The 21,621-nt window shown below is 33.7% G+C and overlaps 1 protein-coding gene across 2 annotated transcripts in view; it reads left to right on the top strand.

Annotated features, from left to right (window-relative positions):
- Window positions 1-21,621, top strand: part of LOC149774388 (uncharacterized) — a 77,278-nt gene that overhangs the window by 45,747 nt on the left and 9,910 nt on the right. For both annotated transcript variants that reach the window (XR_016416865.1, XM_089945314.1), the window contains exons 12-24: window positions 2,097-2,296; window positions 5,297-5,589; window positions 6,553-6,675; window positions 7,268-7,362; window positions 7,933-8,121; window positions 9,251-9,440; window positions 10,079-10,186; window positions 14,513-14,588; window positions 15,466-15,577; window positions 16,021-16,067; window positions 20,077-20,197; window positions 20,900-21,009; window positions 21,460-21,562. Coding sequence is in view for 1 of the 2 variants with exons in the window: in XM_089945314.1 (XP_089801440.1) it covers window positions 2,097-2,296; window positions 5,297-5,589; window positions 6,553-6,675; window positions 7,268-7,362; window positions 7,933-8,121; window positions 9,251-9,440; window positions 10,079-10,186; window positions 14,513-14,588; window positions 15,466-15,577; window positions 16,021-16,067; window positions 20,077-20,197; window positions 20,900-21,009; window positions 21,460-21,562 (1,767 nt within the window). In the remaining variant the exon portion in view is untranslated. The remainder of the gene's footprint in view (window positions 1-2,096; window positions 2,297-5,296; window positions 5,590-6,552; window positions 6,676-7,267; window positions 7,363-7,932; window positions 8,122-9,250; window positions 9,441-10,078; window positions 10,187-14,512; window positions 14,589-15,465; window positions 15,578-16,020; window positions 16,068-20,076; window positions 20,198-20,899; window positions 21,010-21,459; window positions 21,563-21,621) is intronic.

Raw genomic sequence — 21,621 nt, 5'->3', positions numbered from 1 at the left:
CATTGATATTTTTGATACAGATGTCGTTGTCAACAACGTTTTCGCCTCTGTTGATCTCAGAATATATTTTAATCGCTGGCGCAAATAACGTTTCTCAAAGACCAGTTGCAGTTACGTATTCTTTCTGTATACTGCAGATTTCTCCAGTTACGTCTTCAGGCTATGAGATAGGTCAAATACCATGAAATTGGGCCGATTTAGAGCCATCTTTTGTAATTGACATGATATAATTCATCTCTTCTGACTCATGTTCCAGCTTATGTGATCTCACCAACATGTATTAGATAGCATTAAAGTGAGTTATTATAGACAATACGGTCTTCAAAATTCACCATAAAAATATTGTTGCAACTGAGAAGGTAGCTAGTATGTCCCGCAATAAGCAGTTTTGTAAAGACCGTGTCTCGCACCTGGTGTTTGCTCTACTGCTAGGTATAGTTCCTGAGCATCTTAGGAAAATTTTCGATCACTATGAAACAGTGCACAATAACTTTGTATTCCGCCTGCAACATTTTAGTTGTATTAACAATTAATGCACTCCTATTTACAATATCTCAGCACGAATGCCACAATAGAGTGGCCTACCTATGAAACAATATACAATGCAATAATTATTAATGCAAAGACTTCACGTCCTATCTAAATACAATCATTAATATGCGAAATAGTTGAGTTGAGGCGAATTTGGTTATACTGTGTTGCTAAATGTACAGTTTTCGGCAGGGGAGATATTTTTGTGTGCCTAAAATAATTGCTGTCAAGAGATGCAGCTTTCGTAAGATTCTAGGAACGAGAGTTAACTCTGGCAATGATTTTTGTCGAATATCATTATAAGTCATAATCTGCCTTAATTTTATGTAATAAGAACATAGACAACTATAATTAGTAATATCATAAATTGACCGATTTCGGCGGAGTTGCATGGTTTATATAAAAACCGCGTTTACCAATAAAATAATGAGCGGACAAAATATTATTTTTCTTTAGATAGTGATCGAGGAATCTGAGGTCATCGTTCTGTTGAGAGAGATGATCATCGTCTGCTGTCTTAGATTATACTAGAAAAAGAGTCTGCCCATATACAAACACTCACATTCACCAGAAATCTCCATGTACTATATAACTTTGCGAAATATTAAAAGCGGTGAATCTATATCAATGATTATATGAATATGAAATACGCAAGGAATTTTAAGTTGTTAGAAAGGTGAAATTGAATCACTTTTCATGCAGAATCGAACCCTTGAATGCCGTCGAATACAATTGCTTGTATGAAGTTGCCTTTCAGGGACTAAATCCATCACCTAAGATATTTAAAATAAATTCATCATTGTAAATATTATTGTAGCAGTCAAACAAAAAAAAAAAAAACAAAAGAAGTTAAATTATATGAGGCAGTATGGTACATTTTTACCCGATCTATTTAAGCTGCACTTGTCAGTTAGTCTTAGCAATGTTTAAAGAGCAAACATACTATTGAATTAGTAGAGAGTAGATCATATTTGATTATTTTTATAATAGAGGATGGGTTGTATTGTACTCTTTCAAGTTTCCAAAGAAATCTTTACTTTCGTTATTTAGTCCGACTTAATGTGCTACCTTTATATCATGGGTATATAAATAAAGGCATACTAGTGTGCTTACCATATCTGATATTATACATCAATGTCAATCGTTGTTATGTGCCTGGATTCATGTTTAGTGTATCTGCTTCACTGAGTGTTGTTTATGCTCAAATGACTATCCTCTCCAAGTTCTTTCATAATCTTTATCAAGCGAATAAGTTTGTTTTGTACTGGTAGTGAATTCGTAGTAAATTTGACCATGCCAGTTTAATGTTTATAGGAATACGCTATCATTTTAAAACGACATTTATAGTTACACGCTGTTTTTATGCTACGTTTGGACATCCTGTACACTATATTATGTGTTGGAATTTATTCTTTAAGCTTTACCATTGGTCCTGACTAGCAATGTTTGGACTGATGGGATCTATAGCTGAAAGCAAAATGTAAACACTACAGCATATATGAAATGCAACAAATCATGTAGAACAGCAGGGAATGCAAACTAAATCTTGCTTATTTTACCATCAGGTATACATGCCAGTTGGAACTATTGTGGAAATCAACATTGTGTCTGCTCTTTACATAAATGTGGAGATTTACCCGTCAAAAAGCGATGTTAATGAAACGATAGGTCTATGTGGTGTGCTAAACAACAACCAAGATGACGACTTTAAATTGCCATCGGGACTTCCAGAATCCAACAATAATGTGTTTGCTACGTCTTGGAGGTATGTCTTACTAACGATCATGTTATATTTATTATGACAGTTATACCATTATGGATAACGGATACATCAAAATTCATTTGTATTTGGCTAATGTAATATAACTTTAAGAGGCTATGCGTTTGGATTAAATCACGAGAACTGTATTTGTCATCTATTAAGATAATAAGCGATTTTGAGAAAACAAAAAAATATATATATTTACACACCGATGTCATGTCAACAACCACACATAATTAAGCCCCATAGAGAGCGATAACAAAACTGAGTAACTGCATTACGACCTAGTTCGATCTTATTGCACCCTCACATCAGTTCAGTTGCATACAATCTAAAAGAACGTGCAATCATTTTTGTTTCATATGTATCCAATAGGATCAAATAGTAAAAGATGCTTCAAATAATTTTGAATACTATTCTTCCAATGGAACATTTTAGATAAGACATTGGTTGGTGTACTGCTGTAATATTGGTTACAGTCTCTATAACTTCCAAAGTTAAAGACTGGTAAAAAAAATTAATTTCAGTCGCAAGTTTGGATTGGAAATTGTCTCTTTACTTGCGTAACATTGCGCAATCGTATTCCAGGCTCTGCTAGTGACCAGTAGAGTGTTTTTACTTTTGATTCAACTGATCGATGCATTTCACATATAAGAAACATGATACAAGTAATTTGCTGGTCTGTTAGTCATTGTAGTTCTGCGATCTTAAAAGTATCCCAACATCTGTATTTCAAAAACTTCAATACCACAATGCTTTACACAACCATCTATCTATCTATCTATCTATCTATATATATATATATATATATATATATATATATATATATATATATATATATATATATATATATAACACATTATAAATATAGCATGTCGTTGATTTAAAGCAATTTGGTATACCTGTTGTACTAGTATATCAAAATGTTTTCAGCCCATGGTGTATTAGTACGCGTATAAACATATTCTTTCGACATTATGTTATGTTTCAACAGTATGCTATTGTTTTGATACTCCCTAAATCAGTGATGAATTTCTACTGTGTAAGCATTATCCACGCAATAAAATAACGAGAAAAGTATTGATAACATATGTATTATAAATGAATTAAACATGGTACACAATTTCATGGAAATCCTCTGTTATTCCTTTGATAACTGTATCTCTCTCGGACAAGTATCAAAATACTGGAATTCTGTAGCGTGAGAGAGAAAAAGAAAACTTGTGCCAAGTATACCTACAAGAACCTGGGTCTTTGCATTGGTAAGGTCTATACACTACATGGGATTTTGATAGTATTCACAAAACAAATGATACAAAGTTGTATATTGAGTCTGTACGTACATGTCTTGATTAAGAGGAGCACACATACGATAATCTATATAAAGTTTTGTTTTTTCTCCCCAGTTTCGACAACGTATTAATATGGTTCCGAAAACAGATTCTTTAATATTAAAATGTCAGAAGGTATCTCGCTAACACTCTTGCCTGTCTCTTTGACTCCATGTGTTGGTTGGTAAGGCAGAAGACTAATCCACAAAGTAACATAGGGATGAGCAATACAGTGGTACCTCGGGTTACGAACTTAATTCGTTCCAGGACTCGGTTCGTAACCCGAAACGTTCGTAACCCGAAACATTGAAATCAATGAAATAGAGACAATCCGTTTCAAGATGAAAGAGTCGTTCTTTTTTATTAACATCCGGTCGTTTACCTGACAAAACTCAAAGGATACGTGTACTTCACGTATTAAATAAAGAGAAAGAAAACAACCAAATAAATTAAATGTAAAATAAAAAAAGATTTAGTCCATCTTTCTTACCAAGAAAACGATCATGGGAAATTTGTCACTTTGTTTGCTATTCTGAATCATTAGTTTCAGGAGTTTCTTGTCGCTAAGCGATGTTAGTACTGCGTGGCCTTCGTTTGTACTGTACGCGATCGTTTGTCTCCAACGTTAAACCTTGCTCTCTCTCTCTCTCGCCTTCGTTCGTAACCCGAGGCACTGTTCGTTACCCGAGACAAAAAAATTTCGAAGTTGTTGTTCGTAACCCGAATTGTTCGTGACCTGAGGCGTTCGTAACCCGAGGTACCACTGTATATAAATGCCTTTATTGTTAGTCTTCCCAACCATAATACTACCATCTCTCTCTCTCTCTCTCTCTCTCTCTCTCTCTCTCTCTCTCTTGTGGACGATCTTTCAACAAGTCGGTCTTATCATAGTGTGCATCTGTCTTTCTCTGGAGCATCGCATGATGATACCGACGAAAATTCGTTATAAAATTGGCATGGCGGATTTTCGTCTGTGCCATGCGATGATGTCCCTGGACCTAAGAATGATGGTAAACGTTGAAGGCGCAATGATCAGCGGAAAGGGTTACAATAGGAATGGAGAATGAAACAAATGTATGAATGGTAGACATATTACTCCATCAAAATAGTGACTTATATCAGCTTTAAATACATTGAAATGTTTTACCTTATTTTGGTTGGTCATTTCGCTTAGTTTATATTTCCATCTCGCTGGTAAGTGAATAGCTGCCCGTTCAGTGTTCAATTCGCTAGCCTAACCCTGATGTCCTTGCAGTGCTCCACTTTTTTCATTTAAACTGTCTTTCATCTTGAAATCATTTTATTCATTTTGTCAATACCCAGTTGCCTTTAGCATTCTTTATCTGCTTTGGAAATGCAAGTATGTGAATTGTTATGTGATATAAATAAGATATATGTATAATATATACGCTGTATCTTCGACAGTGCTACAGTTGCATACATTTTTCATCAACATGAAACTCGACTAACGTCGTTTCCTTTAATGAAAACAATTATTCATTTCGTGATATATCAATGATATGCATATATATTCTCTCTCTCTCTTTATATATATCATAGATTCCGATTTGTTTTATTTGTCCATCAATTTCAGGATTAACTTCAGAATTGCATTGAGTCAAGAACATTATTATTATTATTATTATTATTATTATTATTATCGATGTTACAGAATCCCCTCTGCGAACTCACTCTTCAGTCCACATAACTTCATTCCCACATTATGGGATGAAGGTTCTTACCTCTGTGTGTGCCCCGCTGCTCTGAACACAACAGCACCTCCTACTACAGCTTCTGGAAACACATTTGATCCAATGTGCTCGGCTAGTTTATTTTTGTCGTGCAGAAAGAAAGTCATAAATCAGAGCAATCCTAACTCATGTGAGGCTAATCCTGGTGCAGTCAACTCATCTAGTTCTGTGGCGTGTACCAGCAGCTGCAGCATCTATGGCGATCATATCTATGGTAAGAATTTCTGATATTGCTTTTATGTTTTGCATGTATTTATAATGGTTATTAAGTGGCGCCCTTTTCATGTCTATTAGTATTTCGTTTTTCTTAATGATAACTTTTGAGGTACTATGGCTCATGTGTTGCTTAAATTTTGCTCAACTTAAAGACGGTTTAAAGTTGACAGATTCAGAATATTAGCATGCTAAGACATGCATTTAATTAAAATACTTGGTAGGTCATAACATCTGTTTGCAGAGCAGAATATATTACTTTATCTACATCAACGTGATCTATACATGCGACCTTTCCTTGTACATTTATAGTCTATGTGATGGAGGCATGTAACACTACCGATACCAAATAACACCATCTGAACAGATGCCGTAGTGATATTGACAAGGCGCTCATGCTAATGGCTAAATTTACAGTTGTGGCTGAACTCGACATTGTACACATTGCATCAGTTGATAACTTCATCAATGCATTCATAGTAGGAAAAATGAACTATGTTGTTGATTTTAGATCGAACAATGAGCTTGAGCTCTGAAATGTTCTTGCACCACATGCTGTTCTTGGTCTTTCATAGGCTGGACATTAACGGTGTTTCCGTTACGTGCCGAAAGGAGCGCTGAATCATTCACATTTTAGATGTATATTATTAATATGGTACGCAGAGTTTAGTCCGTCGGACTGATGAATATAGGTTCAGTTAGTTATTGAAGGTCATCTTCATTAGTAACGGTGATTTATCTTTACTTGTGTTAAGAATGTACACCGACCTAATAAATCCGTTTAATTCACCACTAAGCGTATAGTCGCTACATTAGTAAGTATATGTTAGGTTATAATACCATTTCTATTTTTACCTTTATATAAATGAACGAAGGAAGTATACTGTCAGAGTTGTACTTTTTTCGTACAGGACTCCTCAAGTATAATATTCTTGCCAATAATATTTGCTTATATTCCGCACAGATAACCATACATCCGCAGTTCCCCTTCTCCGGTGTGAAGAAAGTACAGATTCAACGGGTACTATGTGGAATTTTACATATGGAAATGTCAATGTTACGATGCCCTGCCCATTTGGATTTATCGGTAACTTTAGCATAATATGCTTTTGTAAAACCTTTAAAAACATGAATAATGATATCCACACTTTCAAGTCTGTCAATGATCTCATGAGATATAAATGCTAATAAATTTAAACAAAAAAGTTACATTGTCATAAAATAAACACCTCTCATTTTAATTCGCTAATGTCAAGTTGAAAATACATCAAGTAGTTTCATTATCCAACTTATCAGAGACCTATATTTATTAAATAATCCATTAATTAAATTCATCACTTCAGTGACTTATGCATTTCGTTTTTAATAAGAGTCATATGTAGTTAGTTATGCACTTGAGACATTTTTTGTTTCAATTAGCGAAGAGCAAAATGCTTTGCACATATAATTATAAGATCGATGTAGGAAATAAATTATTAGGCTAGTATAGAGTGAAATGTGCATAATAAAAAAATTGTTTTGCATATGCAATTTTAGTGTAGTTCGCAGTTAGAAATGTACCATGCGTTGATATCAATATGTTCTTTTTAACTTGGACTCCATGATAAATAATATTACAATGACTTCGTTGTCAGCTAGTGACATAAACATATTGTATCAGCTTTTATTTTATGTCAAAGGCAATGTCACAAGGTTCTGTAACGCTAGTGCTACGTGGAAAGATCCGAACTATGGCGACTGTGTGAACGAAACGTTAATGCTTCTGAACAACGAGGTAATTTAAATAACATCTTTTCTAAATGGTCCAAATACATCTGTATCTACTGTATTCAATTGAATGTGTTTTATTGGCTCTGATTAGATGTCAAATTGTTACAGATAGCTTACACAACTTATTTATCGGTTAGAAAATGGGGGTATTAACTCAGCATTGCTAGAGAAATCGGAAACACTTTGGTTTTTTTATGTATTTAGTTTTCAAGATGCGAAATTGATAAACACATTTTTAGAATCGGACATTGTCGGGAAAAGCCACGTGGTCGATTGATTTGATTTCTGTAACTGTTGATGCATTTCTTGCTAACACGCATGCATCAGTCTATCATTCATTATTAATGATTTAGCAAACAGGTTGATAATATTGTAATTCCTATAGGTCCCCTCTGTAGGTGTGTGTATTTTGTGTGCGCAGATTTTCAATATGTTGTTATGAACTTATGTGCTTTCATGTACAGATGTTGTATATATAACTGCATAATCTGTGTAAACGTTTTACATTTTATTATTTGTGATACCATTTGAGGAACATTGTTATCAACAACTGCAGTTGTTTTGTTTTTTTCAGTTTGAAGTGCTTTTAAATGGTACAAATGGTAATAGTATCTCGACCGTTCTGTCAAAACTAAATGAAGCCACAGATCCCAGTCAAGTGGTGCTACAGAAAAATGAGATTGAAATTGTCGTCTCTTTATTGGACAGAATCGTGGGCATAAATACAACTGATGATATTCTTACTTCTCCCAAGGTGTATGATGCAAGTAACCTTTCGAATCTATAACGTTTAAGAGTTTACATCTGAGAAGCCCAAATAGGAGCTCATGATATAAATTAATCATGTTTGAGAGTGAAGCATCGAATTCAAGAGGCAAACATCTCTCAACCTTTATAAACCGGCATATCAAGTAAGCGATTTCTTCACTCTAATCAACATTTTTATAAATATTGTATTGTTTTGCCATGTAAATAGACAAACAATACAAAACATATCGAAAATAATGAAGACAAAAGTAAAAGCGTTAGGCCCTAGTAAACATTAGATATGACAGAGACAGAATATCAACGTGGAAACAATTATTGTTCTCGGAAATGAAATCTCCAGGAATTGTGATAAAAAGATTATATATTGTCGTTAAAACAATGTAAACAGGAATATTGAAAGATAAAAATAACTGATGTTTAGTAGAAAACATTGTTATTTCGGTGGAAAATATGTCAGGGAAAGCCTGGATGCGATTTGCATTATTAAAATTCCGCAGAGACACCAGCTGTATCACATATCATCTCAAGTGTGAAATTTGTATTAATAACTGTAAAATAGAAGACACAATAACAAAGACACGCATTTTAACATAAATGCTAATAAAAGGTAAGAATATTTTTCATTGAAAAGATGCGTTACTCATTCATAATTGGTGGATCTACCAACTAACTTTAACAGTCCTTTTAATAAACTATCAACAATTTAACCAAAATGTATATCGAAATGGAGATTTCAGTTCTAAGCTACTTCAAATGAGTTGCATAGAAGGTCACATGATTAGGGCCTCTTAACTCTTTCTCTACAGCAATGTTTCTATTGATACACTATTCAGTGAATAGTTTGGCATGTTTTCTTGATAAAAAATGCCACCCCTGTGCAATGTAAAATTCACGCATTTATGAAACTTTCACGGTTAATTTCATACTTATGTTCAGTTCATTTTATATCGTTTCCTCGTTTGCTACTGAATCACTTTTAGTACCGATCTTGACAACGGTTAAATAGAGACGCTTATTCGGTCAAATATTTCCGGTTCCTCTACAATATGATCACTCAATCGGTGTCAGGATGAAGCATATGTCCATTCATTTGTTGTGATATTTCTCCAATTGCGCTATTTCAGAACTTTTTGGCGACAGCCAGCAATATTCTAGACGTAAATAACAAGGAATCATGGCTTCTGTTGATCTCAAATAAGAAATTAGGCGCTGAGATAGTATTGCGACCTGTTGAGCAATTTCTCCAACGAATATCTGCTTCTGTAAATAAAGACGAGTTGAGTAGTGTTCTGACACTCAAATACAAAAATTTAGGTAATGCTATTTTAATATAATATTCTTTCTCACTGTGTTTCTACAAATTGACAGTGTCTTCAATTATATTTCCAGTGTCCGTGAAATATCATTAAGCTCTTATATGATATATGATTCTAATTAATTGTGTTCTGTAATAAACAATTATGACCACACATTTATGAAACATGCACTGACAATAGAAAATTATATTTTAGTAGCATAAAACACATATCTCTGATGCCAATATACGTTTAATATATAATGAATCATTTATATTACACATGCATGAGTGGCATCCTACGTTGCCTCATTTATTTTATAGCTTTTAAACATTATATTTAAACTGCACGTCGAGCATAATAGCCGATATATATTTTAGAAATATTCATTTATGCTACTTAAATTCCTATTTGTGGTAAAATAGTTTTTGAATTGTTTAAATATTACACTTTCTTAACCATTGTTATAGTTAATACAGCTGTGCGTAAATTGGAACTTAATCATTGATGTCCCAAACTGCATTGTTTTCAAATTGTGTACGTATCTGTCTGTTACAATAATGCGACATATATAAAACGTTTGCAGGTAACACAAGACTTGAACAACATTTATAATAATTATATTAATATGACTGTGCGTTGTATTTCATGTTTCAGATGTTGAAATTGGATATAAACTACAATTAGAACGCCCTCGCAACAACAACAATTCGGCTATGGAAAAGAGAACTTTCACCAATAGTTTCATATTACCAATACTAGAAGGTAGACTCATAAATGCAAAGCATATATATATATATATATATATATATATATATATATATATATATATATATATATATATATATATATATATATATATATATATATATATATATATAAAGTATGGCCTCTGAAGTGTTGGTATAAAGCAACTTGATATATCAATAGTATTAGTATATCAAATTGTGATTTGCACATTTCGTTTGAATACGCATAATGGTCATGTTTTATAGCTATGATACTCTCTAAAGCTGGATATGATTTTTTTTAATATTAGATTTCAAAAGGAGAAAATAAGAAGGAAATGATTTTCGTGTAAAATATTGTTATATAATCTAACATTTATATACACACAAAAAACATGCACAATCAAGGAAATCACAATTACGAAGCCCCAACTTTTTTTGTCGTCTGCTATCATCTCTGTCAACATTACTGTTTCCAGTCACTCCCTCTGCAAAAATCAAACACTGCAACTCGGAAAAAAATAAACAATGACATCAGATAAAGAGAACGATGATGAAGCAACATTTAATCTACTACACTGTGACTTAATTAGATATTTTGACAGAGACATGGCTGAGATATTTGTAAGTGAAAATGGTCATTCTGTGTCCAAATGTGAGCTTGTTAGGGAAGACATATTTGTGCACCATGAGCCTGATTATATACTGAAATTTGTAGAAAGTAAGCAGAATGCAAACCTTTTTTTAAAAACTCACCTTTTATGTAAGGCTAAATGCAGAATTCTCGCAGTCCAAAAATTAATTCAGAAACTTAAAAGAGATATACGCATCTGAACTGGATCAGCACCTGGCTGGTTTTAGATTCAGTGTTAAGAGAAACGATAGATCTGAGTTTGAACTGTACAGCGTAATAAGGATCGTCAGTTCCATTGATAGCTACCTTAAAGTAAAAAAATATGCAAGTGCAATCATTAGAGGAACATATACAAATGTTGCATTAACAAGGGAAACTCAACGTGCTAAGCGAAAAGATTTAAAATCTAAAGGTAAACGAAATGAACCCACTCGGAGTCAACCAATCACAAATGAAGAAATACATGCCTTCTATAGCCAAAAAAAACTAATGGGGATGGAAACACATGAAGCCATTGTTAACACATTGTGGTTTAACAACTCTGTACATTTTGGTTTAAGATGAGTGGCTGAACATTACAATCTGAAATGGGGGTATGTTACACTAACGAAAGACGTGAATGGCCTCGAGTATCTTAAGTTCAATGACCGGCAGAATGAAAATAACAGGAGACAAGGACAAGCACATCAGGGATAGTAATCCTAAGAGGTATGAAAACAAAAACAACAACCAGATTGATGCACAACCTATCTATAATCGGTGATTTGAGCTAAGACCAGCAGACTTTTGTCAACGTGAAGATCCTGCTATATTGCGACCAATACTATGTCAATCTCAGCGACAAACCCAAACTGGTTTAAGAAACAAGTAGTTGGTATTAACAAACTATTTAAAAATATAAAGAAAAGGTAAATGTTACAGAAACAAAGAAATTAACAAACACTAGTAGCCGAAAGTACCTAATTCAGAAGTTCAGAGACAACAACATTCCCCCAACTGTTATCATGCAAATTTCAGGCTACAAAAATGTATGGTCTATAAACAGCTACTCAAACATAAGTGACAAGCGACAACAGACGTACTCCAGTTACCCGAGCATGACGGGCAACCCAAGTAATGATGCTGTCAACTCCACCCCCACAATAAAGATATTTCAAGCTGCAGGGCAACAGATTGTAGCATATCAAGTTCCCAAACGTGTAATATTCAACAGAATCAGATTATCAGCAACCCATTCTATGGATCATGTTATGAACCTTCCGCAAAACGTGAACGAGATTCCTAAATGGGTCAATTTCTTTCAACACGCGAATACTCAGACAGGGCCCACACAGCGGAAACGTATGATAATTATTGAAAGTGACACTGACAGTCAATAGGAATTGCGAAATATGGACAGCAATGATATCAATGAAATGTAGTTGTTAAATTACCTTTTGTTCCTTCATTATTTTGATGTTTCTGGCTCGAGTCATAGTGTTGCTATACATGCAAATCGCCGGCCTGTTACTGTTCATGACAACGAACGCTGCAAATTCTTTGTTTGCATGTACATTATTAAGACTAATTTGAGGGATAGCTATCAGCCTTGTGTTTTCATTTCATTTAATATTGCTAAAGGAAACATATAGCAGTTAATATGAATGAAGTGTACATGAAATTATGAATCAATAAAGAACTTCTTGTTTGAGCGTACATATAAGCGAGATGTTGTAAAGGGTTCACTCTCCTAAAGGGCATTGTTTATGGCCTTTAGTTTTATCTTCGATGTAAAATGAAAACTTGTATGTGGTATGAATACAATATATGTTTAGCATATCCGCTGCATAAAGGATATACCACTCGTTGTTTAAATTATGTCATTAAAAGGAAACTGATTAAAAACCTCTTTTTCTTTTGATGAAAATTTTATACATTTCTTACATACTATATATATATATATATATATATATATATATATATATATATATATATATATATATATATATATATATATATATATATATATATATATATAATAGAATAGCATAGAATAGAAAATGTGTGATATGGTAAGAAAGTGAAGAAATAGTGCATCGTTATAATGACTTAACAAACAAGAAAATGAACATTAGCAAAATTAAGATATTTTCCCTATAACATGATTAACCTTGAACATCCATATTTAGACAGAATTACTACCGTCTTAAAAGAGTTAGTTGCTCAGAGAAGAATCATTGAATACTGTGGATGGTGTTTGTTTAGAGCTACTCCCATGTCTCGCATTTAGTTCTCGAACATATATCAAAATGATTACTTCTGCTTAAATACAGATTTCATAAGTGTTATCATTTTGCTAAACTTTGAATGTTATGGTCTTACGTATTTTTCAGTGCGAATGCATCTCTATGCGTCGTTTTATTATACCTGACTTTAGATACTATCCGCACTAAGGTTTTAAGGTTTTATTCCCGTGCGTCGACATATTTGTTCTTTCACACAAATAGCAAATTGAATGAATGACTTTCAAAGATGAAGATAATTTCTCTTGTTGCATGATATTATGTATACTCTTTTCACTTAATGACTTAAAAAAGACACTGTACATTATCTGGGTGTAACTGAGAGTTGTTCCGCACGCGCAGAAGAGCCTTTTAGTAAGTGTAGAAAGTATTACTTGTGCTAAAATGGTCAGGTTTTGGAGAAGCTTTCTTCTTATGAAAGTAAACAGAAGAAGCTCTAGTGCACATTTTAAACATATAGGATTAACAGATCTGAGGAAAAAAGAAACGCACTTGCCCTGTTGTCTTGACCAGGTAAAAACTGGGTCGAGTTTAACTTAAATATATTCTCGCCCTTCATCGGATGGATGCAGAATCAAGCCTACGAAATGAATCCGAGTACAGTTTCTGCCGTAAAAATTTCCGAAGTTCAATATCCATTAAGGTTTAACATAGACCAGTCATGTATTAGTTTGCCTAATTTGCCCAACTGTTGCCAGTACAGAACATGTCGCTTGTTTTTGCACAGGTACCAGATGCAAACTTGAAATGAAAGTAAAACGGGCAGAAAGCAAACATATTATGCTGCAAAATAAATAAATATATACACATATCCTTTAACAGACAAATATCCTATTGAAGAATTTATTTTAGTGGGGAAACTACCAAAATGCGAAGAACTGATTTTATATCTTTTCATATGAGATGAAGATTACGTTTATAAGAGACATTAAATGAGAAGTTTGACTATACACACTTATCTGGTTGGGTGCGTTGAATGTTCAGCTTTGTGACAGTCGCATTTTCATTCATTTGTCACCATGTAAACGGCCTTCACCTGTCCTGCTCACAGCATGACAAACGTTTACTCGTGAAACGAAAGGAATAAAATGAGAAAAAAGAGAACATTATTTACATTGGCTATATGCATAATTAAAATTGTATATTTCTTAGGTTTGATTTATGATTTAAAGAGCAATGTTGTTTGATATAATTTACTGCAGTCTTGCATTTTTTTTCTTCTAGTTTAACTTTAAATTTATGAACATCATACTTATTTTATATTCTTAATTACTTAAGTCATATCCAATCCCATCATTCATAATGATGTACATTTTGTAAACTTGATAAACCTATGGAGATGCTTTGCAATACTTTGAAGTGAGCAGACCTAGAACATTATTATTATATTATTTATCATCTTAGTATTGCATGCAAAATTACGATATTTATATCTTTCTTCTTCCAGATAACAATTATACCATTACTGCCGTTTTGTATAAGAATATGTCCGATATCATGCCGAAGAGGATATTTCAGCATGGGTAAAGTTTCATTTCCAATACAAAACGTCCTATTTGGGAATTAGTTGCATCGCACATTATCAAAGTAACAAATCTAGGAGACATAGATTCAACAGATAAATGTTTAGGTACCTAGGTACCTAGCCATGTTTGTAAAATGATGTGTTTGACTACATTTTTGCATGTTTGCTTGGAAAATGTTGAGTTCGAAATTGATAAGGACCAAGTGCAAGTGTATGTCTAGAAAACGAATGGAAATCTAGACCACGTTGCAGATATATGTTTAAATAACAAGACGGGTGATGTTGACCAGCATTTGCCAAACAGATTCCATTTAATACTATATTTAGTAGATCTTGAATGAGTCATCACCAAGGTGTCGTTCGAACGATAATTTCTACTATGTTCCAAATAACTGTTTAGAACACGAATAAACAATCAAACATGTCCGAAGTCAAATCATATGACTTAATTTTCATGTAAATTGTCTGAGGCTTTATGCTACAAAGTAAATGGCTTTATTTGATGGGTTTGGGTTTCCTTATATAAGATAATTGTTAGTAAGAATGTACACTGCAATTTCAATTTCAATCAATAGTAGCATTGATGTATGATCTATATCAAGTTAATACCAGAAAGTATCTACTGCAGGAATATATGCTAAATCAACTCTCTATGATTGTCAGTTGGGTGGAATATATATATATATATATATATATATATATATATATATATATATATATATATATATATATATATATATATATATATATATAGACATAGAGAGAGACAGAGAGAAAGTGAAAAAGAGAGATAAAAAGAGAGACAAAGTCACTATGATGTACAGTCAGATGAAAGGATCTACACTAGTACACTTAATTTGGCGTGTTCTTTTCAGGGCAACACATGATATGCCTCTTGACATTAGTCCAGAAGTGCTTTCTCTTCAGTTATCTCCAAAGCCTGTGAAACTATCGGAACCTCTTCAACTTATGTTTAAAACTTTTGATGTGAGTATAATCTCCATACTAACAAATCTTCTCGTGAGATCATGCTTAAATTGCAATAAGAACTTGTGGCTTGCATCTTAACTGCAAGACCCATGCCTAGATACCCAGTCAAGCAACGTTTTGCATAATTGGCTGCTTAACACACACACTTACACACACACAAACACACACACATATATATATATAGAGAGAGAGAGAGAGAGAGATTTATTATTATGATAGTAAAAATAATACTAATAGTAAGAATTATATATATATATATATATATATATATATATATATATATATATATATAGCGTTTGTGTCCATATCCATGATTTAAGATTTACGTTTACTTTTACCACTGTTCAAATGAATCCTTCAGATATTAAACAAATACGTTCAAATTATTTCTTTATACTTTAAATAGTTATAGTCCTTTCTGCATATTTCATACATTCCAGACCACATTTACGAGTCCACTTTGTAGCTACTGGAAATTTGATGCGAAGTAAGTTTAAATAACGTTTCAATTTTCATTAATCTCCATGAATTGCCAAGAGAAGTGTTTAAAACAATCTTCTATTACTCTACATTAAATATAAATATATATATATATATATATATATATATATATATATATATATATATATATATATATATATATATATATACAGTTGTGTAAGTTTGCACACACTAAATTGACCATTGCATCATTTTATTCAATGTGTAACAAATCATACATAGCAAAAAGTCGTATAAGTACAATCGTTTTTGTGTTAAAGTATATTTCTGTCCTGTTAACTTCTGGATCATTTGTGTTATAATGTTTGCTCTAATGGATGTATTAGAGAAGTCTTTTTCCTTTCTTTTTTTAAATTGTATTGTAGCTCAACGGTTATCGTTTTCTTACTGTGTTATTAACAGCACGTTGAGCTAATTACCTCCAATTATTATTATGTGTGTAATTATTTTCTTCGTTAAACATGTCAATTAAAAAATACCCTTATATCATTTTGTCTTTACTTTTTTACATGCGTAGCATTATGTCAACCGAATAAATTCATTGCGACTTTAGAACAAACACCATTGCTAAAATAGAGGCTGTCCGTCTCAGTCTGGCTCTGCTTTTTTAACTTTTATATTTTTATTGAACTTAGATGTCCTTGCGGTGAATTCATGAACATATATGATATTTGTAAGAATGAAATAAATAAAACTTATGACGACCAGAATATAATGAAAAGTACTTCCCAACAAATAGGAAGATTTTATTTCTCTATTATGTGAAATAACAATTTCTGGCAAAGTTTAATAGCATACGAATATAATTAGCTTATTGTTTCCAAAGACAACCAATAATCATGTGTTGCTCATGGGGTGGTTGGAATTTGTCAAATAAAATCACCAATTTGATTTGATGTTATTGACTGTACAAATTTAATATAAAAGTTGAAGAAAAAAAATGTTTGACAAATTTCATTTCGACATATTAACTTTATTCCATAATCTTTTGACACTCATAGTTACTTTTAAAGTAACTTTTACTTCAAACGCCATGACCATAGACAGTGCTATCTTTCTGAGATTATGAGATCTATTCTGGCTTATGCACCTGACCTTCTGCTCTAAGGTAAACATGTTAAACATAGTTCAAGTAGATATATACATGCGAAGAATATTATAGCACTAGCAAACTTAGCAACTTTCTCTACTCAGGGGTAATATAAACCTGAACATTCCGTAAATGAATCTTGACGGGCATGTACTCTTTTTTACAATGTAAATAATTACAAGATCCACTATAAAAATGCAACATGTTTCATTGTCTTGAATTAACTAATTGTGTATTCCTTTAGCAAATACGGAAAAGGAAATCAATACCAGAAGTTTATTTTAACGAACGAAAATTATTTACTTAATGTCAAAAACTTTATATGATGTATATCTTAAATACGTTGTAGAAAAACATGCGAATTTAATTACACTGGTCAACAGTGAAATCATTACTGACTTGAAAAGGCCCTAATCTGTAGTATTTTGGTGTGCCGAACACGAATATAACCGTGAAAAATTTGTATTGGCTCTCGTTTTGAAGATATTCATATACCTCATTTTCTATGTTTCACTGTGTAAATTTCTCCAGTAGGACTGCAGCAACATCCGGAATAATGATGTAACATTGCATAATACCATCATGCTCACATCATCCACAGTTGATTGCATCATTTTCTGATGCAATGCAATACTAATGCCATGCGGCTGCTGAAGTAAGTTGACGTCAGCAGTGTACTATACATGTGTAGGCCTATTATACTAATGCCAGGCGGCTGCTGAAGCTGACGTAAGAAGTGTACTATATAAAGCCCAATCAGATAGGTTCAGCATTTAAAATATTTTAGACGTTGTGCGAGACAGTTCAAGCTACTGTTACATAAAACTTATTATTTTATCCATTTACGTACAATAAAGAACAGTAATGCCTCGAAAGTGTGTTAATACCGCGGACAATTTTTGCTATATTTGTGGGGAAGTGACATTTGCCAACCAGAAGAAAAGTATCAATTCTCAAGTGAAGAAGGCATATCATCTTTACTTCGGATGCAAGGTTGGTGACCAAGACAAGCCTTGGGCTCCGTATATATGCTGTGCTACATGTACAACACAGCTTTCACAGTGGTTGAATTGCAAAAGGTCATCAATGCCGTTTGCAGTCCCAATGGTGTGGAGAGAGCCAAGCAACCACCTAAATGACTGTTACTTCTGCTTGGTTCCTCCTCTTTCCGGCGGAATAACGAAGCGAAAGAAGTCGAGAATAGTCTACCCAAACATTCCGTCTGCATTGAGACCAGTTCCACATGGTGAGGGACTTCCTATTCCAGAACCTCCAGCAGAATATTCTCTTGATTCATCTGACGAAGACAAAGGTGAGTCGACCTGTTCTTCTCCTGGTCCATCAGCATGCAGTGATCCAGATTTTCACTGTGGTGTATCATCAACCCCACACAGAATAACACAGGAAGAACTAAATGACCTGATTCGTGATTTGGACTTATCAAAGAACAAGGCAGAATTGCTAGGATCAAGACTCCAACAATGGAATCTTCTAGAAGAAGATGTCACAATTACTGCATATCGAAAGCGCCACCAGCAATTGGAGCCTTTCTTCAGAAAGGAAAGTAATCTGATATTCTGTTCCGATATTGAGGGCCTCATGAATGCTTTAAAAATCACTCATGACCGACAAGAATGGAGACTATTTGTGGACTCTTCGAAACTGAGTCTCAAGGCTGTGCTTTTGCACAATGGAAACATTCTTCCATCTATTCCAGTAGCGTATGCTGTCCACATGAAAGAGACATACGATAACTTAAGGCAGCTACTGAATTCCATTGAGTATAACAAGTACAGCTGGCACCTCTGTGGTGATTTGAAGGTAGTTGCCCTTTTAATGGGACTGCAGCAAGGATATACAAAATACATGTGTTTCTTATGCGAGTGGGATAGCCGAGCAAGGGAAATGCACTACATGAGGAAGGAATGGACTCACAGGCAGAATGTAGCCATTGGAGAGAAGAATATCCAACACCCAGCTCTGGTTGAGGCTCAGAAAATCTTGCTACCACCCCTTCACATCAAACTAGGTTTGATGAAGAACTTCGTGAAAGCCATTGACCGGACTTTGCCAGCATTCCGATACCTGCATGAAAAATTCCCTCGACTCAGCGAAGCAAAGATTAAAGAGGGAGTTTTTGTGGGTCCTCAGATTCGAGAGCTTTTCAAAGATGACCGGTTCAACAACTTGCTGGAAGGTGACGCGAAACAAGCATGGAATGCTTTTCGCCTAGTTTCTACAAACTTCCTCGGAAATGTTAGGGCAGAAAACTATAAGGAACTAGTAGAAGACATGTTGATGAAGTATAAGAAACTTGGCTGCAATATGTCTCTAAAGATTCACTTCCTTCATTCCCATTTGGATTTCTTTCTTAGCAACTGTGGTATTGTTAGTGATGAACACGGCGAACGTTTTCATCAAGATATCGCAACAATGGAACAAAGATACCAGGGAAAATGGTCCACTACAATGCTGGCTGACTACTGCTGGACACTCCTCAGAGATGCTCCCGAACAGCTGTACAAGAGACAGGCGAAGAAATCTAAGATGTAGTCAATGACTTGATTTTTTATAGGTAGGCTATTACAGTTGACCTTTTACTATTGGAATGCATTTCGTTATGTAAACATTAATTTCTTGCAGATTACAAAAAAACTAGAGCCAATTTTGCAATTTGACTGTCATATTCGTGTTCAGCACATAAAAATTGATAAGAATTGACTAATTTTATTTCAGTAACATGACTTTTGTAAAAATTTGTTGTCCAGTGTTATACAAAAATTTGTATTTGTACCACGCGTAAATGCTGTATTGTGTTTCACAAAGATGAACAATTACTTAAATTTTCAAACAATCATTCGATAACTTATAAATCTAAGTTGCGAAACTTGTCTTATGATCTTAGTGCTGAGGGAGGCGGAGCTTGGTCAAATGATGGCTGTAATGTTGGGTCGATAATCCCGAGTGGCATTGTTTGCGAGTGTGATCACTTAACCAACTTCGCAATTATCATGACCCCATCTGAGGTATGTGCTGAATTACTGAATTAATTGTTCATTTGCATTGGTGTCTATTTACACCCACCATAAATGTTAGATCATTATAGTAATATTTAATGACTAATATGTTGTAATGTCTTTTACGTATTTGTCGTCCATCATGTTTGTTATTATTCTTATTCTTCTTTCACTTCTTTTGTTAAGTATACAAAGTTGATTGCATCAGTTTTCCACATGATACACTTCTATAAATCTTAAGGGAAACAAAAAAGCAGAGATATATTGAAATGATAATTTACCAGATTTTTAAAATAGGTTTGCAAAACATTTTAGACGGCGCCACGGTAGAGAGCTATTTGAAAATATATGTAAGAATCTGAGACACTCTTTGACATAGTGATAGCAAGTGGCGTAGACATTAACGTGCTGATAACCTGAAATAATGATATTTCAATCATTCGTACGTTTGGGGGTTGTTAGTTTGTAAACATCAACAGTGAAGTTTTATAATTATAATTAAGAAATAATTCACCAAAACTAATGAGAAAAACTATGAACAAAACACAAAGCGCAATTTGAGTACATTCGACTACTGACTGTACTACAGTTGTAACATCACGATTCCTAAAATCTGATGATCACAAATAATATATGAGAAATCTGCAAAACCGTGTAATGACTCACACGTATGATACTATAATAATTACGTCTGTTCTTTATTCTATCTAGATTACCGACCAAGAACATAATGCCACGCTTAGCATCATTTCTGTTGTTGGCTGTGCTGTGTCGTTGTTATCCCTGACGCTTACTCTCTTGGGTCATTTTAGTGTCTGGAGGTATACATTAACTCACTTTACCCGACTTTTCCTGACAAATATGTAAATATTGGGACGGCAGAGCCAAAACGATTGCTGGACCTTATTTGTTGATTGTCTCACAATTCAGTATCTGTCCATTATGTGGAGTTTTCCATAAATAATATGATTATGTAGTTACATGCTGTTTACCAGGTGAAATTTAAACTTTATATAGCTATTTATGCAGATTTAATTTGACAGATATTAATTGCAGTAATACAGTAAGTATATGTAGCGTCCTTCGCGTGAATTAGCATATATTTGCTATTCTTAATGAATATCACACAATTGCTAACATTATATCGATTCGCAACAATAACGTGTCGGATCTGGAATAGTGTGTGGTAATCGAAGTACGTTTAGACGACATTATTTTATCAATATATCTGTTAACTGAGTTTTACATCCTAGTTTATAATTACTATATAGGTACGTGAAATCCCGAAGGACGTATATTCTGATGAATATTTGTGTGGCCCTTCTTCTATCATATACGACATTTCTCGCAGGTGTAAACCGTACCGAAAACAAGGCAAGTCTTAGTTAAATTTGTGAATAAAAGCAAAATTAAAAATGCATAAGTTGATAACA

The sequence above is a fragment of the Sinohyriopsis cumingii genome, unplaced genomic scaffold (assembly GCF_028554795.1).
Source record: "Sinohyriopsis cumingii isolate HCF-2022 unplaced genomic scaffold, ASM2855479v2 utg000233l, whole genome shotgun sequence".
Lineage (NCBI taxonomy): Eukaryota > Metazoa > Mollusca > Bivalvia > Unionida > Unionidae > Sinohyriopsis > Sinohyriopsis cumingii.
The sequence above is the reverse complement of the archived record's forward strand: the minus strand, read 5'-3'. Positions and strand labels throughout refer to the sequence as shown.